The sequence below is a fragment of the Saccoglossus kowalevskii genome, chromosome 20 (genome assembly GCF_978046115.1).
Source record: "Saccoglossus kowalevskii chromosome 20, keSacKowa6.1, whole genome shotgun sequence".
NCBI classification, from domain to species: Eukaryota; Metazoa; Hemichordata; class Enteropneusta; family Harrimaniidae; genus Saccoglossus; species Saccoglossus kowalevskii.
This window is the reverse complement of record NC_140660.1, coordinates 24,876,168-24,901,567: the sequence shown is the minus strand read 5'-3', so window position 1 is coordinate 24,901,567 and position 25,400 is coordinate 24,876,168. Positions and strand designations below refer to the sequence as shown.

At 38.2% G+C, this 25,400-nt stretch overlaps 1 protein-coding gene across 3 annotated transcripts in view; it reads left to right on the top strand.

Annotated features, from left to right (window-relative positions):
* Nucleotides 1–6,803: 6,803 nt before the first annotated feature.
* LOC102804390 (bifunctional purine biosynthesis protein ATIC-like) overlaps nt 6,804–25,400 on the top strand; it is a 57,270-nt gene continuing 38,673 nt past the window's right edge. For all 3 annotated transcript variants that reach the window (XM_085494586.1, XM_085494584.1, XM_085494585.1), the window contains exons 1-11: nt 6,804–6,851; nt 8,126–8,252; nt 9,864–9,940; nt 13,264–13,330; nt 13,588–13,676; nt 20,667–20,745; nt 21,329–21,401; nt 21,775–22,057; nt 23,453–23,560; nt 23,824–23,909; nt 24,073–24,162. In XM_085494586.1, coding sequence (XP_085350712.1) covers nt 6,833–6,851; nt 8,126–8,252; nt 9,864–9,940; nt 13,264–13,330; nt 13,588–13,676; nt 20,667–20,745; nt 21,329–21,401; nt 21,775–22,057; nt 23,453–23,560; nt 23,824–23,909; nt 24,073–24,162 — 1,098 coding nt within the window. In that variant the 5' untranslated portion in view covers nt 6,804–6,832. The remainder of the gene's footprint in view (nt 6,852–8,125; nt 8,253–9,863; nt 9,941–13,263; nt 13,331–13,587; nt 13,677–20,666; nt 20,746–21,328; nt 21,402–21,774; nt 22,058–23,452; nt 23,561–23,823; nt 23,910–24,072; nt 24,163–25,400) is intronic.

Below are 25,400 nucleotides of genomic sequence, written 5' to 3'. Positions count from 1 at the left end.
TAAAAATCATACAGTATTTGCATAACAGTACCACAAGAGGGCGTTATGTCATACAAACTGTACCTTTGGCTGGTTCCCGCCTCAGGTGTCATGGCGTACCAAGCCACAAGAAGCCGGTAACTAGTAACGGTTCCGGCATTCTGATTGGTACACCACTTTCTCGTTGCTTGTTCCATTTCCCTTAGTTACCTGACGTCAGCGCTTACGCTCGTGGCCGTTCAGGGGTTTCCTTTTGCTTTCGAAAGTTGGGCGAATAAAAAGAATTGTTTCTTTTGTTATAAATTTGCACAGAACATATCAAATCTGTAAATCTAAGCAGGCAGTATACATACTGTATGAGCATGGCTTTATTGTAGCATTACAGACACGTTTACGCAAAACGGAACTTGGAATGTTTTCAAATTACGTCACCCAGTCGCGTTCCTTCCGGCCGGAAAACCGGCCCAAATGGAACAATATGGCGATTACTAGTTACCTGCGTCCTACCTGCCATTCGCAAAGGACGCCGGGAACCAGCGAAACTGTACCTGTGCATATCAAAGTTGGGTTTGAAGTTACAGTTTCATTTTTGTTTTTTGTGCAGTTGCGTGAGCAAGTAATAAGCTATTTCGATTCGATTTTGAAAGTTCAGTGTTAGAATAAAAATGAACTATAATTATTTTAATATGGCTATGTATGCCTTCATGCGTGCGATAAATTAAGATCCATGAAAATACCGTTTTCATCACAATATTTCATTATATTGATTTAAATCATGGTTCACCGCCAGAGGGCGCAACGCCAGAGCAGAGCAAAACACCCTCACAAACAAAACAAAATACTCGTACACAACAGTGTCTTGGGTCCAGTAGGGGGTAGTTTATTTCTACAAACTAAGTGTTCATCCTAAATCTAAAAGCAGGTAAATGATAAGTCAAACCAGAACTAAAGACTATATCCCCCTGGAAAAACAAAATTCAAAGCAAGCTAAATTCAAATGAATAGAAAATAACAAAATAGATAAGATTAAAGCAAAAACTACGGAACTGGTAAAATCATGAAAACAATTGTGAAAAGCATAACCTTGATAAGGTACAAGCACAAATATTGCAATAAAAACATAACATGTTTCAAACATACAAGAGCAAAAAACAAGTCTAAGTAAAAAACTTGGAATCGCCAGCCCCAACCCTAGGAAAAAACAAAAATTACAAAAAAGGGGTGGGCAAGGGTGGGAAAACCGGCAGCAGCAGCAGGTGAGGTAAATTGGCAGCAAAGGCAGGCAGTGCAGGAACACTGAATTAAGAGTGTTAAAACCCATGCTTAAATAACGGCGCGAAGCGCCACCTCCGTTAATCCATAGGCAGTCGCCGAATGATTGGTCACCCCTCTCAAATATGCAAAAGTGACCTTTAAGTTAACTAGCCCTATACATGGTACTAATAGTTTATACAAAAAGGCAAATGAGACCTAAGTAAGAAACAGGTAAATATAAATATGCAAATGAGACCTTTGGGTTGAGGAGTCACCCTCAAGCTTCCCCCCTGATTTAAAACCAGTTAACAATTAACTTTGCCTTTTTTTAAATCAAAACCTATTTCTAATTGCGTTTTTTTTGTTAGCCCATTCTACCTCCATGGTTCGCCATAGAGTCCCGTGTATCAGCGTAATCTGCGTATAATTATATCAGCATATTAATTTCCTGAACACATCGTTCTGATTGATTCTGATTCATACACCGAACACACTCACTGGCTTTAGGTGTTATAGATTCATTTCTTTTTCGGTCCTGTGTTCAGCGTAACAATACTTGTGATATCCGGCCATTCTGTGTAAATAAATGACGTCATATTTTATCGACGGTAAACATGATATTCAAAACTTGGTACAGACTGCTTTACAATTTTTGTTTGCCTATTCCGATAGCATAACATATGAAAGATATGTTTATATATAAATAAGATACGATTCACGCTCTGAAAAAATATATATGTAATTAAAATTCATATCGTAATATTGACACTGTTTATCTGGCATGTATCTTCCTTGTTAGCCGGTCACGTGATCTAGCGAACAAACTATCGGGAATCATTATAAGCACTCGAGCTCAATGCAACTTTTGGATTCTGCATACGAAAGATTCAGTCTATCACAACGCATGTATTTTAGCCAATCATATACCCTCCTTATTGACCTATCACAAACATGTAATATATCCCCTTCCTGCCTAAATTTAAAAATGCACCATTCCCCTATAAATTGAGAAATTTTCCGTGTACTTGTCAGATGCTGTGTTATGTTAGTATAATAAACCTCGTTAATTCTTCAAGCCACTGTTATCTCGCCTCCGTTATCTCTATCCACTCGAATATCTTCTATATAATTCTACACACAAACATACTCTTCGGACTTTAGTTACTCTCTTCGGTTATTCTGAATGAAGTCAGGGAAACTGTGAATTCTCTATCATGGCCACGAATGGGGCTCGAATCCATGTACATTCACTTCCGATCAGCAGGCAGTTTCATTTGTTCAGAAAATGTTATTCTGCATTGCGCTACTGGACAACCGTTTATAAAATCGACATATCTTTCTGTACTGAGAGCACAATTAGTAACGTAGCAACCATGCAAACAGGAATTCGCAACTCAGCAGCAAATCATCTGGATCTCTAGATTTTCTTAGTGACCCTGTGGTAATTTAAAACAGAGAACAGGACACGGACGCATTTCCCATCATAATGTAATTTTTACAATTCATCTTGGAATGTTTCGTAAATTAAAACAAATCTCAATTTACTTCATTTACTGTTGACAAAGGACAAACTGTGTTTTGTCATGGATTTGTTTTAAGTATGTCAAGTATATCTCTGGAATTTGGGTGCCCTCGAAACCATGGATACGTAATTTAGTGTGACGAGACCACAGTCGACACTTAACATCAAACAGTCTCAGAAAAAAACGTGTTTAGTTTAGTATTAGTCATAATAGGAAATATACCGCTATACCGAATATCTTTGGTGAATTTACCATGATGCCACCGGGGTGACAACCTGACAGTCCGAAGAATACTGATTGTTCGCTGTACATCACTGACAGAAACCTCATTCACTTCACTTTAAATCGATAATATTGTCCTTATATTTTTTTGAGACTTACGTCATGTTTCGTTGAACGTCAACAACACAACAACAATATTGCCTATTTCTAGAACTCATCCACACAGTGGCGGATCCAGCAAAATGTATTGGGGGGGGGGGCAAGCTTCGCTTAAAATTACGGAGCGTAAATCACAGAGAAGCTACATGTATGCGTAATCCAGATGATATGAATCGTCATGCGTTTGGGGGGCATGGCCCCCTGCTCCCCCTGGATCCGCCACTGTATCCACACCAGATATCCATGTTTTTCACACACCTTAGATTAATCCAATAATCTTAGTTAAGAGTCCATAAGCTTTATTTTTTATGACTCAGTTTAACCATAGATCCATTGAGCTAGAAAGGGTTCTGTATTCTACGAACATATTCTACGCTCACTGAAACGTCTGACCTGGTTCAACGTAAAACTATACTCGATAATATTCCTTGTACAACTACATACTATATTTATATAATGCGGTTGTCATTGGATTGAAAATATTGCATTTTGAATTGCGAGGAAAATCCACTTGATTCACTCACTCTCCTTGCAATATGATGAAGGAAACACATAGTGGACGGTCGAATTGTCCCAAAGTCGATTCTATCCAAATTTATTCGCCATTTCACCTGATAATAAAGTGAGCAGTGAATTGTGGGTCAGTGCGGAACTGACTCTGAACACTCGCTTAAAATGACGAATGATGAGTTGAGGAATTAAAAAAAGAATGTTGTTGTTGTCGGCACTACTTTGTTAATTGGAGGTAAAGGTAGGAAAATGTCTGAGACTATTTTCTAGAAGTTATAATGTTCAGTTTTGACACAGGCAACTAATAGTTGTCTGAGGTATTGAGGTCTGAAGGAAACCAACAATGAAAACTGCTATGATATCGTATGTGACGTGCTACTGAATTGCAGTTTTGAAGAACCAAGACATTTGATCGAAATCGTACATCGTGTTCCTTTACGTACAGGTGATAATAAATATACTTACACTTTTCAACATCGATACCAGGGTCCGTCTCCAATCTCAGTGTTTGTAATAAGATACTATTTAGTTTTTTTCATCAAATATAATTTAGTTAATGTTTGTATTTAAATATTTTATTTTATTTGCTGGTATTTTAAAAATGTTAGTAAAAAAATAAACTAAATTATATTTGATAAAAAATACCCACTACTAGTAGGGTTTTTATAATAAAAAGTTTCTATAGTTATAATAGAAAACATAACAGCGGAAATTTCTGCTGGATTTAGAACGGACCACATCAACCACATTCTTATCATCAAGCGGAAGACATTAAAAATAAGGGGGATGTTGATCTAGTTTGCGGTGCATTAGAAAAACAATATATTAAAAAGTGAAAGCAGAATTTGTTACTTGTACTGAAAACCTGGATTTATTGATTTACACGATTTAGAATCTAGCAATACCGTGACGATAGCGCCCCAAGTGTCCACTTATTGAATAAAGCAAGAACAGTCGTGTAATACTGCGTTATTGTGATTTGTTAATATTCCCACAATTTTATTTCTCTTCCCGCACATCCATTCCCACCTCTGGTGTCAGAAGAGCTGTAGAGAACCAAGAACACGCTTCCAAAAAGTGTATTATTAAATCTGCATTGAAAATAAGCTTAAAGCTCACATGTACCACAGTCCCTCTATCCCAAGACTGGAAACAATGGGAGAGTGAGGTGCTTACGTTCAGTAAGGAAAATGTATGAAAATGATCCACAAGATCAAAATCACCATCAGCACTTTCCATGTTGAAATTGACAACCCCGATACCCTGGATCGAAATCTACAACGCCGGTATTTTTTCATGTTAAAATCGACAGCACTGGAATTTTTATGTAGAAATAGACAACACCGATACCCGAGATTGAAATCGACAATACCGGTAATTTTTTTATGTTGAAATGGACAACACCGATAGCCTAGATCGAAATCGACAACACCGGTATTTTTTTTACGTCGAATACTAAATCGAGTTGGTATTCGGGTGAGTTGGTTTAAGTGCCCCTACCCTGTCACAAAGTATTGAAAAAAAAGCTCATAATTCCACAGGGAGAAAAAACACATAGAATAATTCTGCCAGAAACATTATAATCTCGACCAAATCACTGTGACCGTGCAAGGAGGTAAAAAGAGAAGAAGTCACAGCCAAAAAAATCCTTCTAAAATGTGTTTATTGATTACGTACAGTACCCCCTAGGCAAGCTACAACGAATCCCTCAAATGCGAGATGCTCAAATTCAGTGATCGCATGTAGGAATGGAAATCATCGCATTTAGGATAAAAATGGTCGCATATAGGAATCGAAATCATCGCACTTAGGGATAAAAATGGTCGCATGTAGGAATCGAAATCATCGCACTTAGGGATAAAAATGGTCGCATGTAGGAATCGAAATCATTGCACTTAGACCCGGGGATAAAAATGGTCGCATGTAGGAATGGAAATCATCGCATTTAGGATAAAAATTGTCGCATGTAGGAATGGAAATCATCGCATTTAGGATAAAAATGGTCGCATATAGGAATCGAAATCATCGCACTTAGGGATAAAAATGGTCCCATGTAGGAATCGATATTACAAAATATAATAATATAGGACGTTAATTTTAGCATGGATACCGCGCCATATTATGGACGTTAATTTTAGCATGGATACCGCGCCATATTATGGACGTTAATTTTAGCATGGATACCGCGCCATATTATGGACGTTAATTTTGGCATGGATACCGCGCCATATTATGGACGTTAATTTTGGCATGGATACCGCGCCATATTATGGACGTTAATTTTGGCATGGATACCGCGCCAAATTATGGACGTTAATTTTGGCATGGATACCGCGCCATATTATGGACGTTAATTTTGGCATGGATACCGCGCCATATTATGGACGTTAATTTTAGCATGGATACCGCGCCATATTATGGACGTTAATTTTGGCATGGATACCGCGCCATATTATGGACGTTAATTTTGGCATGGATACCGCGCCATATTATGGACGTTAATTTTGGCATGGATACTGCGCCAAATTATGGGCGTTAATTTTGGCATGGATACCGCGCCATATTATGGACGTTAATTTTGGCATGGATACCGCGCCATAATATGGACGTTAATTTTGGCATGGATACCGCGCCATATTATGGACGTTAATTTTGGCATGGATACCGCGCCATATTATGGACATTAATTCTGACATGGATACCGCGCCATATTATGGACGTTAATTTTGACATGGATACCGCGCCATATTATGGACGTTAATTCTAGCATGAATACCGCGCCATATTATGGACGTTAATTTTGGCACGGATACCGCGCCATATTATGGACGTTAATTTTGGCATGGATACCGCGCCATATTATGGACGTTAATTTTGGCATGGATACCGCGCCATATTATGGTCGTTAATTTCGGCATGGATACCGCGCCATAGGAAGTGTTGGAGGAATTTGGTATTTACAATGTTTTCACATATGATTAACAACATTTTCATTCGTTGTTCATTATGTTGTTGTCATGGAAATTGCTATTTGTTTATTTTCTCCCTCCGAAATTTATTTATTAACAAAAATCCCAGCCCACACAGGTTTTAAAACCCGGTAAATGGAGAACCCCTCACATCTCATGACCTCAGGCATGACCTCAATTCACCCACGTGTTTCCGGTCAATCACCAGACGAGAAAATGGCGGCGGTTGAAATGGGTGAGTTTTGTATTGGCCGTGTTTCTCACGTCTATTTCGTATCGTTTCTAATTCCTTCGAGGCTACACGACTTTTAAATGTAAAATGGATCGTTGAAATGTGTTTTCACATGGCGATTTTTTTGGTGGCGTGTTCGCCGCAAATGCCATGTGTGTTGTGTTTTCAGAATCGTGGATTGCCAAAGTAACCGTGGCTGTATGTCAAGCGTCACCGTCGCTATTGTCTAGTATTGGGATATCAGCCAGAGAATGAATGAATAATACAAGACATTGTTGTTGAATAGTACGATGTAGAATGGGGTGCATATTTCTATGAATTTCCAAAATTGTGAATATCTACTGGTACGTGTATTGAAACAGTAGCTTTTAGCAGCGTGCATAGAATTACCTGTGGACTGTGACTAGTTTAGTGTATATCAGGATTCCCATCACGTTGTAGAGTAGACATTGATTACATTCAGTCATCGACTGCCCAATCAAACACTGTCATGGATTGAAAGTATTTGTAATCATACTGGTAAATATTTAAAATAAATTTTAACAATGTTCCAATTTTAAACCATTACAAAACCAATCCCTTTCACTAATTCCTAATTTTTACTTTATTAGATGATCATCTATACGTGTTCCAAAAGCCAAAAAAATTGTATTTATTGTATTTTATGCTGGATTGTTAAAATCTGACTTTGATTCATTCCTAGTGATTGACCATGGTAGACACACCTCTACACATGTGGTATTAATAGAGTAAAAACAGTATTGTATGTTGTAATAATAATCTTTATTGTTGTCATATCCTCTATGGGACTTTGATTATAAATTACAATAAAGTATAGCAATGAAAAAATTAAATGAAATTAAAAAGAGTAGAAAACAAAGTTATTAATATAATATAATAAATTAAAGTAAATGTTTTTATTGATATTGAGGCAGCTGGTAGTACTTTTTTCAAGTTGTTCTCTCAGATTTTAAAACAATCACGTATGTACTTAGCAATTTGAGAAACCAATTTTGTACTACCATTGTTTAGTATTGCAACTATTTTTAATTTGTCAAAAAGTTTTTGAGAAGCTCATTTCGTTCCTTTTTATAAAGACCGCTTTTAAGAAGGAAGTGCTCTTCATTTTCTATTTGCTGTTGGAGGGGGGTGTCATTATTGTTTAACTAGATCATTACATTATGAGGTACATGTACTGTTGCCATGGACACCTCTGCACATTTCTACTAATCAATATCGTGTTATAATAATATGACACAAATACTTTCTATTTATAGCTTTACTGAGTGTGTCTGACAAGACAGGATTGGTGTCGTTTGCTGAGAAGCTGCACAACCTGGGACTAAAGTTGATTGGATCCGGTGGTACAGCGAAAGCCATCAGAGATGCTGGTATTCCAATCAGGTGATGTCTTATTTTTTGACAAAATAATATCTTGTCACATTCTAAAATACTGACAGTGTTCTCCACAATCCAAAATAGCTGGTAGGTGGTCTAATTAGCATAAATTAGCATATTGATTTGCATATCATTTACATACAACATTCTAGCATTTATGTCAGGAACTGCAATGCACACTAAATTATTTACTATTCTTTTTTTAATTTAATTAAAACATGTTACAATCTTTTGAAATACAAACAGATTTGTCATTATCAATATATACGAAATGCAAAAAGTTTGAAATCAGTGATTTATACATTTTCAAATTATTCTGCGTTCATGAAATGCAATTCGAGTAACGAAGAGCAAGTACAAAACATAATTGAGTTATAATGTAGAAAATATACGAGGTGATTTGTCCCCAAAGCCAAAACGGATGATTTTTCGAAACAAAACCCATAACATTTTTAATTGTATCATCAGTATGATACGATACGATACGGTAAGGTACGATAGATTTTCGCATGTACGGTCACAATACGTTGCGTTTTCACATGTTGTTTTGGAATTCAAGAAAAAATGCTAGCTATCGGCAAAATAAAAGAATCTGCGATGTTCTCGAAAGATTCGACATAAAAAATCGTTAAATTGAAAAAAGTATGTGGAATAGATAACTAAAATATGCATTAAATTACAAATACTCGTGGTAAACTAATCCGGCAGCCATGTTTGATGTTTTTTACCGCTTTTCGAATTCAGTACACCCAGAATGCGCTGTTCCCCTATGCAACTTGGATACCAAATTGTTACAGCGCCAACAGCGGTGGGTGGCCGACGGTTGCTGAATGGGGTAGGTCAAAAGGTCATCAGTTTGAATGAAAAATCGAATGAACATTGTAAATATGCCTAGAATTTAAATTTTTGTTCGAGTTTACATGCAGTCTGCTAGTATATTTGTTTATTTCCGTGTATATACATTTCGTTCGTATTTACTTCCTTCTTTCATGATCGGAAGACGATTATTATAAATACAGCTGTAAATTGAAACCACTGTAGTTGCGTATTTATTGTGAGCAATAAGTGGCAACAGTGTCGGGTGACAATGAATTCAGGTGATTGACACATTGTCATGAATACACTTGATAACTGCTTGCAGACTTCCAGTGATCAGTGTTTATGTTTGGACTCTTGAAACAATAGCAAAATAAAGGGTTGGGCAACTACTCTTTTGTTTAGGCTTGGGAAGAACAATGCAAGCTTTTTACAAATAATTTCAGCTGGATGTACGTTGGTGGACGAGTGATGAGAGTAACGAGGCGGCTGTAAAAATTGAAACCCCTTGTGGAGAACACTGACTGACATGCATTATAAGTTGAGACTTTAGGGAATTTAGTTTTAACTTTCACAATCAACAGAACAAAAATTGTAATGAGAATCTCATAAAAAAATGTTTACAGCGGATGCGAGATATTAAATACCCCAAACTTCCGCACCTGGTAGACAATCAATGAGTGACTTCGCAACATCCCCAGACACTTTCCTAGATACTCTAATGACTGTTGTACACGCAATAAAGTTACATACCCGCTCAATAATAATAATTTTTCATTTTATTTCTTGTTCTTGTATTAGTGATGTGTCTGATGTAACTGGTGCACCTGAAATGTTGGGAGGTAGAGTTAAGACGTTGCATCCAGCTGTACATGGAGGTGTGACAGTAAATGATAATTTCATTAGATTTTGTGATAACGGAAAACAGCAGCTGTTGTTGTGATGTCTGTGTGTTGTACTCAAATGTCAGGTGATTATGGGGTAAACCACATCACCAATATTAAATATGTTATGTCACATTAGAACACTTTCCTGTGTTTACATTGGACACAGAAATGTATACATGTAAACCACATCACCAATATTAAATATGTTATGTCACATTAGAACACTTTCCTGTGTTTACATTGGACACAGAAATGTATACATGTAAACCACATCACCAATATTAAATATGTTATGTCACATTAGAACACTTTGCTGTGTTTACATTGGACACAGAAATGTATACATGTAAACCACATCACCAATATTAAATATGTTATGTCACATTAGAACACTTTCCTGTGTTTACATTGAACACAGAAATGTATACATGTAACTCGTAATAAAACCATAATCCTGTCACTGATCACAAATGTTCATACATAGAAAAACAATTTTCATCAGCATTTTTTGCTATCATCTTTAGCTCCGCTGTCGACTTTGTTGAGCTGGAGCTTATCATATGAGTGATTGTCCCTTGTCTTCCGTGTCAATGTTTTACTTTTTCGACTTCTTCTTGAAAACTACATGCCTGAATGCTTTGATACTTGGTGTATATGTACCTTGGGTAGACCTCTCTCATATTTGTTCATTTCATGTTGATATCTTCAATTCTCTAATTTTGGTGAATATTTTTGGTAAAAGTAATATTTTCGACTTCTTGTTAAAAACTGTAAGTCCGATTGCTTTGATATTACATATATAGGTACTACATGTGGACCTCTTTCAGATTTGTTCATTTCGTGATGATATCTTCAATTCTCTAATTTTGGTGAATATTTTTGTAATTTTTGGTAAAAAGTGATATTTTCGACTTCTTGTTAAAAACCAATAGTTCAATTGCTTTGATATTACATATATAGATACTACATGTAGACCTTTCTCAGATTTGTTCATTTCGTGATGATATCTTTGATTCTTTAATTTTGGTGAATATTTTTGTCACTTTTGGTAAAAAGTGATATTTTCGACTTCTTGTTAAGAACTGTATGTCCGATTGCTTTGATATTACATATATAGGTACTACATGTGGACCTCTCTCAGATTTGTTCATTTTGTGATGATATCTTCAATTCTCTAATTTTGGTGAATATTTTCGTAATTTTTGGTAAAAAGTTATATTTTATTTTTATATTTTATAAAAACCAAAAGTTCAATTGCTTTGATATTACATATATAGATACTACATGTACATATTGTTCATTTTCTAATGATGTCTTCAGTTCTTTAATTGAAATGTGCATTGCTAACAGCGGAGCTATCTCAGCCGATAGGCTGCTTGTTTAGTAAATTACATTTATTAGTACAAACAAAAAAATCATTCTGCAAGGTATGGACTGGAGCAGTACTGACTCGCAACGACCTCTGCTGTGTGTTGGTCGATAAATGTGCTTTGTTGTATTCAAATAACCTCATTAATATTCATAGTTTAAATTTTGATGGCATAACACATGTAGAAATCAGAGAACACTATTGGCTTTAGTTAACATGGAATGTAAAATTTCTCATTATTTATGTTCTGTTCTTAGATTATTATTAGTCCCCGTTCGGACGAAGTCCGAAAACAGGGGACTTATAATTCGGTCTCCGTCCGTCCGTGTGTCCGTGCGTCCGTCCGGAGTCATATCTCAGAATCTTTTGGACCGATTCCGTTCATTCTTTGCATGTGCCTCGTACTTTATGTGGGACATATGCACATGCAGTGGTTTAGCGATTCGATTCAAAATGGCCGACTGGTAGCCATCTTTTTTTTTGAAAATGTTGTATTTTGGACATGCTTTGTCAGTTGTCATTCAAACTTGGTACATAGATTATACATGTTAGGATACATGTCCATGATGATTTATTTAACAATCGGATCAAAGATGGCCGACTGGCAGCCATCTTGTTTTTTGAAAATGTCGTATTTTGGACATGCTTTGTCAGTTTTCATTCAAATTTAGTACATAGATCATACATGTTAGGATACATGTCCCCGACCATCCGTGAGTTCCTGAGTCTGTCCATCCGACCGTCCGTGTGTCCGTCTGTCCGTGCGTCAGTCTATCCAACGTCATATTTCAGAATCCTGTGGACCGATTCCATTCATTCTTTGCATGTGCCTAGTACCTTATGTGGGACATATGCACATGCAGTGGTTTAGCGATTCGATTCAAAATGGCCGACTGGCAGCCATCTTGTTTTTTGAAAATGTTATATTTTGGACATGCTTTGTCAGTTGTCATTCAAACTTGGTACATAGATTATACATGTTAGGATACATGTTCATGACGATTTATTTTGCAATTGGATCAAAGATGGTCGACTGGCAGGCATCTTGTTTTTGTTTTTTTATGCGGTATCTTGGACGTGCTCTGTCAGTTTTCATTCAAATTTGGCACATACATGTACTTTATACAGGTTAGGATGCATGTCCATGACAATTTGTTTCAAGTTCCTGAGTCTGTCCATCCGACCGTCCGTGTGTCCGTCTGTCCGTGCGTCAGTCTATCCAACGTCATATTTCAGAATCCTGTGGACCGATTCCATTCATTCTTTGCATGTGCCTAGTACCTTATGTGGGACATATGCACATGCAGTGGTTTAGCGATTCGATTCAAAATGGCCGACTGGCAGCCATCTTGTTTTTTGAAAATGTTATATTTTGGACATGCTTTGTCAGTTGTCATTCAAACTTGGTACATAGATTATACATGTTAGGATACATGTTCATGACGATTTATTTTGCAATTGGATCAAAGATGGTCGACTGGCAGGCATCTTGTTTTTGTTTTTTTATGCGGTATCTTGGACGTGCTCTGTCAGTTTTCATTCAAATTTGGCACATACATGTACTTTATACAGGTTAGGATGCATGTCCATGACAATTTGTTTCAAAATCTTGTCAAGGATGGCAGATTGACAGCCATCTGACTTTTTGGCCTTACTACTATATTTCCACAATTTATGTATCATTTTCATTCGTATTTGGCACATACATCATACATATCAGTGTGTTTCATAATCAGATCAAAGATGGCTGAATAATGGCAGTTTTTATTTTGGCCATATTACTATGACACAAAACACGTGTTTTGATGTAAATAAACAATCTGTTGTATACGCCACTTGGAACTCAAGTTTTAAGGACACGCTCTCCGCTTTAATATGACGAGCACAAAGAGAACTTAACGGGGACTGTGTCATTTTCAATGACTTGTGTGTTATGTTTTTGCAGGCATTTTGGCACGTAATTCAGAAAGTGACCGTGCTGACATGGAAAAACAAGATTTTAAATACATCAAGTAAGTTATGACAGAATACCAAACGCTTATACAAAAATGCATCTCATTGGTCCGTCAATCCTTCATACCTACCAGCTAACCAATTACAGAACACCTTTCTATTTGCTCTCATTGCTCATTCAATCCTTCATACCTACCAGCTAACCAATTACAGAACACCTTTTTATTTGCTCTCATTCACAATTTGATTTGAGCGTTGACTGTTAAATATTATAAATATCTATTTGTCTCATTACCATTATGCTGTTTACCTGTAGGTTGATTGCTTGTAATTTGTATCCATTTGTAAACACTGTATCAAAAGAAAGTGTGACTGTAGCAGAAGCTGTGGAACAAATTGATATTGGTAAGTAAAGAAGTGATGGTAGTTTAGCTAATATGACTCGGTATACAAGGCAATGTAAATGTATATAAATATGGGTATATAAATGGCATGTGTGGGTATACCTCACATGGGTGGGTATACTAGGCAATGTAAATGTATATAAACATGGGTATATAAATGGCATGTGTGGGTATACTTCACATGGGTGGGTATACTAGGCAATGTAAATGTATATAAATATGGGTATATAAATGGCATGTGTGGGTATACTTCACACGGGTGGATATATTAGGCAATGTAAATGTATATAAATATGGGTATATGGCATGTGTGGGTATACTTCACATGGGTGGGTATACTAGGCAATGTAAATGTATATAAATATGGGTATATAAATGGCATGTGTGGGTATACCTCACATGGGTGGGTATACTAGGCAATATAAATGTATATAAATATGGGTATATAAATGGCATGTGTGGGTATACCTCACATGGGTGGGTATACTAGGCAATGTAAATGTATATACATATGGGTATATAAATGGCATGTGTGGGTATACCTCACATGGGTGGGTATACTAGGCAATGTAAATGTATATACATATGGGTATATAAATGGCATGTGTGGGTATACTTCACATGGGTGGGTATACTAGGCAATGTAAATGTATATAAATATGGGTATATAAATGGCATGTGTGGGTATACCTCACATGGGTGGGTATACTAGGCAATATAAATGTATATAAATATGGGTATATAAATGGCATGTGTGGGTATACTTCACATGGGTAGGTATACTAGGCAGTGTAAATGTATATAAATATGGGTATATAAATGGCATGTGTGGGTATACTTCACATGGGTGGGTATACTAGGCAATGTAAATGTATATAAATATGGGTATATAAATGGCATGTGTGGGTATACTTCACATGGGTAGGTATACTAGGCAATGTAAATGTATATAAATATGGGTATATAAATGGCATGTGTGGGTATACTTCAGTGTTCTCCCCAGGATGTAAACAGCGTGGCGGTCTCGCCACTGTGCTTCGATTTGCCACCACACCGGTCTGACACCGCCACGGTGATTAGCAAGACCGCCACAGTGCTTTTTTTTTCATTGGGGGATCTCGTCACGCTGGTCGGCCTGATCGGCACTCAAAATTAGCGACCACCATGGAAATGCTTCCGACTATTGTCATATTGTTATTATACTTACGTATCGACCGACACGCATCCTGCCAGTCGTGGATAATAACTTGTAAACAATAGACATAGTCCCGCGATGTGGTAGCGGCTTTGAACAATACAAGTCAATTTTGTAAAATTAGCACCTTTTTGTTTGTAGGTAAATACTTTCTGACGATAGACGCAGTCTTTAGATTGAAAGCTAAAATTCATTCAAAATCAATTCCACCTCGATGTAACATGGGAAAAGCGGAATTCACGATCAGTTTACGCTACTCAAGAAAGAAAAAAACCGTAAACGTGTTTATTGCGTGATTGGGTAAAATACATTTGAACTGTTATCATCGTGAATTATGTAAAAACTCTTCTTTCAAGACTTTTTTTACCTTTTAAAAATTTCTAATCACCTCTTTCGAAAACCATCATGCAGTTTTCATCTGAAATTCATACCAACACATCGTGCTACGACATCGCTTTACTTCCGCAATGTAATTGTTATGATCACGATCATTCGGAAAACTTCGGGTTCTACCGGCATTACCATGCGGCATTCTGATTGGTAAATGGCGTATTTGACCCACCGGGTCAAAGGACACATGGCGGTCAACTAATGCGTCATAACTATCATGGCGGTCTGTGTTTTTCACCGAAGTGATCGAGTGATCAAAAATAATTTCTCCCGTTAAAACTAGATCAAATTTTACGTTTTTTTCATATAAAAAAAAAAGTATTTAATTTTTGCATGGCATCATGACCGAGTAAGAGGAATTATTGGTATAACCAGTGTATAACATCGCGAAGTAAGTTATGTCACGTTGTAAATTTGATCGTTTGGAAGTGTTATTTGTTCGTTCATTTACTTTAAATGTAAACGTTAGAAGCTGATGGTCGGAATAATAACCAACAATCCGCCAAATAACTACATGGTCGATTTTTTGAAGGAGAATTTTGTATTAAATAAGATCATGAAAGTGGTGAACATAATCCTGGCTCAAACGTTTCAAATGAGTTTCATTTAACCTTTTACAATTTATTTGTTTCTTCTTAGTCTGCAGCATTTGCATTTTGAGAATATTTCATTTTTAAATTAAACTCTTCTAAATTGTGAAACGTAATATTTTGACTCCAAAAAACAATTAATTAATATTTAATATTACAAAAGTACCCAAAATAAGTGTTTATAACACTGTGTGAAGCAAATAATTATCTGCCACTTTGTTTTTTAAATATATGTTGTTTATTGTGTGGGTGTAAATGTGCTTTGGCCAATTTCTATTATTATGTAAATGATATGCAAATTATATGCAAATTAGGCCGCCACAGTGGTTTAAATTCTGGGGAGAACACTGCCATGGCATGAGGGGTGCCTCTGTTCCTTTGTTTAAAAAATCTCTGGGCAGTAGTTGGTATACTAGGTGGTAGTTGGTATACAAGTCATAGGTGGGTATATTAGGCAATTGGTTGATGTAACATTGGTGCAATAGTTGGGTATATACAAGTCATGGTGGCAATAGATGGGTATACTAGGCATAGATGGGTATACTAGGCATTCCTTACCTGGATAGGTACATGTACACTAGGCAATATTTGGGAATTTACATGTCATCGTGGCAATAGGTTGGTATACTAGGCATAGATGGGTATACTAGGCATACCTTACCTGGGTAGGTACATGTACACCAGGCAATATTTGGGAATATACATGTCATGATGGCAATAGGTGGGTATGCTAGGCATAGATGGGTATACTAGGCATACCTTACTTGGGTAGGTACATGTACACTAGGCAATATATGGGAATATACAAGTCATGGTGGCAATAGATGGGTATACTAGGCATTCCTTACCTGGATAGGTACATGTACACTAGGCAATATTTGGGAATATACATGTCATGGTGGCAATAGATGGGTATACTAGGCATAGATGGGTATACTAGGCATACCTTACCTGGGTAGGTACATGTACACTAGGCAATATTTGGGAATATACATGTCATGGTGGCAATAGGTGGGTATACTAGGCATAGATGGGTATACTAGGCATACCTTACCTGGGTAGGTACATGTACACTAGGCAATATATGGGAATATACAAGTCATGGTGGCAATAGATGGGTATACTAGGCATACCTTACCTGGGTAGGTACATGTACACTAGGCAATATATGGGAATATACATGTCATGGTGGCAATAGGTGGGTATACTAGGCATAGATGGGTATACTAGGCATACCTTACCTGGGTAGGTACATGTACACTAGGCAATATATGGGAATATACAAGTCATGGTGGCAATAAATGGGTATACTAGGCATACCTTACCTGGGTAGGTACATGTACACTAGGCAATATATGGGAAAATACATGTCATGGTGGCAATAGGTGGGTATACTAGGCATAGATGGGTATACTAGGCATACCTTACCTGGGTAGGTACATGTACACTAGGCAATATTTGGGAATTTACATGTCATGGTGGCAATAGGTGGGTATACTAGGCATAGATGGGTATACTAGGCATACCTTACCTGGGTAGGTACATGTACACTAGGCAATATATGGGAATATACAAGTCATGGTGGCAATAGATGGGTATACTAGGCATACCTTACCTGGGTAGGTACATGTACACTAGGCAATATTTGGGAATTTACATGTCATGGTGGCAATAGGTGGGTATACTAGGCATAGATGGGTATACTAGGCATTCCTTACCTGGATAGGTACATGTACACTAGGCAATATATGGGAATATACATGTCATGGTGGCAATAGGTGGGTATACTAGGCATAGATGGGTATACTAGGCATACCTTACTTGGGTAGGTACATGTACACTAGGCAATATATGGGAATATACAAGTCATGGTGGCAATAGGTGGGTATACTAGGCATAGATGGGTATACTAGGCATACCTTACCTGGGTAGGTACATGTACACTAGGCAATATTTGGGAATTTACATGCCATGGTGGCAATAGGTGGGTATACTAGGCATAGATGGGTATACTGGGCATACCTTACCTGGGTAGGTACATGTACACCAGGCAATATTTGGGAATATACATGTCATGATGGCAATAGGTGGGTATGCTAGGCATACCTTACTTGAGTAGGTACATGTACACTAGGCAATATATGGTAATATACAAGTCATGGTGGCAATAGATGGGTATACTAGGCATAGATGGGTATACTAGGCATACCTTAACTGGGTAGGTTCATGAACACTAGGCAATATTTGGGTATATACAAGTCATTGTGGCAATAGGTGGGTATACTAGGCATACCTTACCTGGGTAGGTTCATGAACACTAGGCAATATTTGGGTATATACAAGTCATTGTGGCAATAGGTGGGTATACTAGGAATAGATGGGTATACTAGGCATACCTTACTTGGGTAGGTACATGTACACTAGGCAATATTTGGGAATATACATGTCATGGTGGCAATAGGTGGGTATACTAGGCATAGATGGGTATACTAGGCATACCTTACCTGGGTAGGTACATGTACACTAGGCAATATATGGTAATATACATGTCATGGTGGCAATAGGTGGGTATACTATGCATAGATGGGTATACTAGGCATACCTTACCTGGGCAGGTACATGTACACTAGGCAATATATGGTAATATACATGTCATGGTGGCAATAGGTGGGTATACTAGGCATAGATGGGTATACTAGGCATACCTTACCTGGGTAGGTACATGTACACTAGGCAATATTTGGGAATTTACATGTCATGGTGGCAATAGGTGGGTATACTAGGCATAGATGGGTATACTGGGCATACCTTACCTGGGTAGGTACATGTACACCAGGCAATATTTGGGAATATACATGTCATGATGGCAATAGGTGGGTATGCTAGGCATACCTTACTTGAGTAGGTACATGTACACTAGGCAATATATGGTAATATACAAGTCATGGTGGCAATAGATGGGTATACTAGGCATAGATGGGTATACTAGGCATACCTTAACTGGGTAGGTTCATGAACACTAGGCAATATTTGGGTATATACAAGTCATTGTGGCAATAGGTGGGTATACTAGGCATACCTTACCTGGGTAGGTACATGTACACAAGGCAATATATGGGAATATACATGTCATGGTGGCAATAGGTGGGTATACTAGGCATTGATGGGTATACTAGGCATATCTTACCTGGGTAGGTACATGTACACTAGGCAATATGAGATTATACATGTCATGGTGGCAATAGGTGGGTATACTAGGCATAGATGGGTATACTAGGCATACCTTACCTGGGTAGGTACATGTACACTAGGCAATATATGGTAATATACATGTCATGGTGGCAATAGGTGGGTATACTATGCATAGATGGGTATACTAGGCATACCTTACCTGGGTAGGTACATGTACACTAGGCAATATATGGTAATATACATGTCATGGTGGCAATAGGTGGGTATACTAGGCATAGATGGGTATACTAGGCATACCTTACCTGGGTAGGTACATGTACACTAGGCAATATATGGTAATATACATGTCATGGTGGCAATAGGTGGGTATACTATGCATAGATGGGTATACTAGGCATACCTTACCTGGGTAGGTACATGTACACTAGGCAATATATGGTAATATACATGTCATGGTGGCAATAGGTGGGTATACTAGGCATACCTTACTTAGGTAGGTACATTTACACGAGGCAATATATGGGAATATACATGTCATGGTGGCAATAGATGGGTATACTAGGCATACCTTACTTGGGTAGGTACATGTACACTAGGCAATATATGGTAATATACATGTCATGGTGGCAATAGGTGGGTATACTAAGCATAGATGGGTATACTAGGCATACCTTACTTGGGTAGGTACATGTACACTAGGCAATATATGGGAATATACATGTCATGGTGGCAATAGGTGGGTCTACTAGGCATAAATGGGTATACTAGGCATACCTTACTTAGGTAGGTACATGTACACTAGGCAATATATGGGAATATACATGTCATACAATTCATAGTTAGGCTGTACAATTCATAGTTAGATATACCTTACTTTTGTTGGCAACTTGTGGATATATACTACCTTGATGAGTGTGTTAGTCAATGCATGGGTGAAGATGGGTGGGTGTAATTGAAATGGGTGGATATACTTGAAATGGGCAAGTGTACTTGAAATGGTTGGGTATACTTGAAATGGGTAGGTGTACTTGAAATGGGCGGGTGTACATGAAATGGGCGGGTGTACATGAAATGGACGGGTGTACATGAAATGGACGGGTGTACATGAAATGGACGGGTGTACATGAAATGGACGGGTGTACATGAAATGGACGGGTGTACATGAAATGGACGGGTGTACTTGGGATGGGCGGGTGTACTTGGGATGGGCGGGTGTACTTGGGATGGGCGGGTGTACTTGGGATGGGCGGGTGTACTTGGGATGGGCGGGTGTACTTGGGATGGGCGGGTGTACTTGGGATGGGCGGGTGTACTTGGGATGGGCGGGTGTACTTGGGATGGGCGGGTGTACTTGGGATGGGCGGGTGTACTTGAAATGAGCGAGTGTACTTGAAATTGATGGGTGTGCTTGAAATGGGCAGGTGTGCTTGAAATGGGCGGGTGTGCTTGAAATGGGCGGGTGTGCTTGAAATGGGCGGGTGTACTTGAAATGGGCGGGTGTACTTGAAATGGGCGGGTGTACTTGAAATGGGCGGGTGTACTTGAAATGGGCAAGTGTACTTGAAATGGGTGGGTAAAGGTCACCTGTATCGTCTTTCTGTAATATTTGTAATGTTTATTGTAGGTGGAGTTACATTACTCAGAGCTGCAGCCAAGAATCATGGCAGAGTGACAGTAGTATGTGATCCAAATGACTACAACAGGTAATAATACACACTATAAAATAAATAGATGCAAAAATAAAATTGCAAAAATGACATGAATAAAAAGACAGGCTGCTGTTTATTTGAAAGAAAAGTACCAGCAGACAACATTTCAACAACAATTCAAAAAATGGCGGCCATGTACAGAACAGCTTTATTTGCATAATCTATAAATAGCGTTGTTACCAAGCAACATAGAGGGCGATATTGTTGAATCCACTTGCATAGTGAAATACATACATAGGCATTTGTAAAGAATCAAAAAGCTAAGACTACCGACAAGAAACAAAATAAAGAAAAAAGAACAAAATTAATTTTCGCCATTGTTGCTAAAAGGAGGATGAATCAATGAAAATAAAATCCAGCAAGAACGTTCTTTTCGATATTTTACAATCATTACATCATAGAACAGTGAAAATAAATTGTAAACAAAATAGCCAAAATCTATTTCAACAAAAATAAGGTATTTTACATTATGCCAAATACCAGGAGGAATTTTTACTGATGTGCCATACGACCTTAGACCTATAAAACATGACTTGTATTAATAAGTTTATTTATTCTGATTAAACATTTTTTCTAGAATTGCAGATGAAATGTCAAGTTCAGAAACTCATGACACAACAGCAGATACAAGGAAAATGCTTGCTGTCAAGGTTGGTATCAACTCAGTCAATAATATGGGATATGTATGTATGATGGCAATAAAGTGGTTGTGTTCACTGACAGATACCGTAGATTGTTCCCATCACAATAATTTCAGTGACCAGAGTTCAATCATCTGATATGTTGTAGTTTTTGATGTAAACTGTGATAGAATGTCACATGAAATAATCTTAAAGGACGCTGGTCGCTGTGCTACGCATGCACTAAATATGGGTCTCAGATGAACAAAGATGGTGACTTTGACTGTTACATAGACCAATGACTACAAACTGAGATGTTACAAAACTTTAACTAAGTAATGCCATTTTAATTTTTATTGTAAGTGCATTTATTCTTTTACTGCATTCTATCATTCATTTCTAGGCATTCAACCACACAGCAGAGTATGATGGCGCTATTTCAAATTATTTTCGAAAGGAATACAGTCAGGGTGTGTCTCAGTTACCGCTACGATATGGAATGAATCCTCATCAAAAGCCAGCACAGTTATACACTACACTACCACAACTACCGGTCAAAGTCCTCAATGGTTCTCCTGGATTTATTAATCTGTGTGACGCTTTCAATTCATGGCAGTTAGTACGAGAGCTGAAGACTGCCCTGAACCTACCAGCTGCTGCATCTTTTAAACATGTCAGCCCAGCAGGTGAGTACTTGAATTGAAGACCGCCCTCAACCTACTGGCGCTGCATCATTCAGTGCCACATCATTGATATTGGATCACTTGGTGTCGCATCAACTGGTGTCGCATCAACTGGTGTCGCATCAACTGGTGTCGCATCAACTGGTGTCACATCAACTGGTGTCTCATCAACTGGTGTCTCATCAACTGGTGTCGCATCAACTGGTGTCTCATCAACTGGTGTCTCATCAACTGGTGTCGCATCAACTGGTGTCGCATCAACTGGTGTCACATCAACTGGTGTCTCATCAACTGGTGTCTCATCAACTGGTGTAGTATCAACTGGTGTCGCATCAACTGGTGTCGCATCAACTGGTGTCTCATCAACTGGTGTCACATCAACTGGTGTCGCATCAACTGGTGTCTCATCAACTGGTGTAGTATCAACTGGTGTCGCATCAACTGGTGTCGCATCAACTGGTGTCTCATCAACTGGTGTCGCATCAACTGGTGTCGCATCAACTGGTGTCGCATCAACTGGTGTCGCATCAACTGGTGTCGCATCAACTGGTGTCGCATCAACTGGTGTCACATCAACTGGTGTCACATCAACTGGTGTCTCATCAACTGGTGTCGCATCAACTGGTGTCGCATCAACTGGTGTCGCATCAACTGGTGTCGCATCAACTGGTGTCGCATCAACTGGTGTCACATCAACTGGTGTCACATCAACTGGTGTCTCATCACTTGGTGTCGCATCAACTGGTGTCCCATCAACTGGTGTCGCATCAACTGGTGTCTCATCAACTGGTGTAGTATCAACTGGTGTCTCATCAACTGGTGTCGCATCAACTGGTGTCGCATCAACTGGTGTCACATCAACTGGTGTCTCATCAACTGGTGTCGCATCAACTGGTGTCTCATCAACTGGTGTAGTATCAACTGGTGTCGCATCAACTGGTGTCGCATCAACTGGTGTCTCATCAACTGGTGTCGCATCAACTGGTGTCGCATCAACTGGTGTCGCATCAACTGGTGTCGCATCAACTGGTGTCGCATCAACTGGTGTCGCATCAACTGGTGTCACATCAACTGGTGTCACATCAACTGGTGTCTCATCAACTGGTGTCGCATCAACTGGTGTCGCATCAACTGGTGTCCCATCAACTGGTGTCTCATCAACTGGTGTCTCATCAACTGGTGTCGCATCAACTGGTGTCGCATCAACTGGTGTTGCATCATATGGTGCTACATTGCATGGTGACTTATCACGTTTGCAGCATCACTTGGTGTCACATCATTCGATATTGAATCACTTGGTGTCGCATCACTAGGTGCCTCATGCAATAAAAGAATTAAAGCCATTGCTTCAATACTACATGATTGTAATTCATCATATCTTTGCTGTACTTTTGATAGGTGCTGCCGTGGGTGTTGATCTAAATGAAGACCAGGCCAAACTATGTATGGTAGATGACATGTTACCACAACTAACACCATTAGCTTCTGCATATGCTAGGGCTAGAGGTAAACATACAATTCTTTATTTATACTGACCATTACAACTCTACTGGTGATATCTGAAATCAGCTTGACAAAATCATGTGGATTTATGTGAAGATGGTTTAAGAAATAGCTCCACCACATGTCAACTACAGAAATGAATTGTAGTTTTCTATGAATTGCAGAAGCTAGGAATCAACCTCCAATTTACGGGAACCAGCTGATGACGTTATAACTCAGAAATTATAGATACCCATTTATATTTATTTAAAAAAATCTATTTTTAGGAGCTGATCGTATGTCATCATTTGGTGATTTTGTTGCATTGTCTGACCAATGTGATGTCCCTACTGCCAAGATTATATCCAGAGAGGTAAGGTGATTGGTTACTTAGATATGTATCGGGTGATATGATTGGTTACTCATCTATGTATCGGGCGAGATGATTGGTGTGTTCAAGGAGCAAGTCTGTCATTACATATTATGTGCACACAATATTGGCAATACTACTACGGTTTCATTATATTTGTATACAGGTATCTGATGGCGTCATTGCACCTGGATATGATGATGAAGCATTACAAATACTATCAAAGAAGAAAGGTGGTAACTATTGTGTACTCAAGGTAGGTTGGCTATAGCTATCCAGTGATACATACTTTAGGTACGTTGGCTATAGCTATCGAGTGATACATACTTTAGGTAGGTTGGCTATAGCTATCCAGTGATACATACTTTAGGTATGTTAGCTATAGCTATCCAGTGATACAAATTTTAGATAGGTTGGCTATAGCTATCCAGTGATACATATTTTAGATAGGTTGGCTATAGCTATCCAGCGATACATACTTTAGATAGGTTGGCTATAGCTATCCAGTGATACATACTTTAGGTAGGTTGGCTATAGCTATCCAGTGATACATACTTTAGGTAGGTTGGCTATAGCTATCCAGTGATACATACTTTAGGTATGTTGGCTATAGCTATCCAGTGATACATACTTTAGGTATGTTGGCTATAGCTATCCAGTATTACATACTTTAGGTAGGTTGGCTATAGCTATCCAGTGATACATACTTTAGGTAGGTTGGCTATAGCTATCCAGTGATACATACTTTAGGTAGGCTGGCTATAGCTATCCAGTGATACATACTTTAGGTATGTTGGCTATAGCTATCCAGTGATACATACTTTAGGTATGTTGGCTATAGCTATCCAGTGATACATACTTTAGGTAGGTTGGCTATAGCTATCCAGTGATACATACTTTAGGTAGGCTGGCTATAGCTATCCAGTGATACATACTTTAGGTAGGCTGGCTATAGCTATCCAGTGATACATACTTTAGGTATGTTGGCTATAGCTATCCAGTGATACATACTTTAGGTATGTTGGCTATAGCTATCCAGTGATACATACTTTAGGTAGGTTGGCTATAGCTATCCAGTGATACATACTTTAGGTAGGTTGGCTATAGCTATCCAATGATACATACTTTAGGTATGTTGGCTATAGCTATCCAGTGATACATACTTTAGATAGGTTGGCTATAGCTATCCAGTGATACATACTTTAGGTATGTTGGCTATAGCTATCCAGTAATACATACTTTAGGTATGTTGGCTATAGCTATCCAGTGATACATTAGGTAGGTTGGCTATAGCTATCCAGTGATACATACTTTAGATAGGTTGGCTATAGCTATCCAGTGATACATACTTTAGGTAGATTGGCTATAGCTATCCAGTGATACATACTTTAGGTATGTTGGCTATAGCTATCCAGTAATACATACTTTAGGTATGTTGGCTATAGCTATCCAGTGATACATTAGGTAGGTTGGCTATAGCTATCCAGTGATACA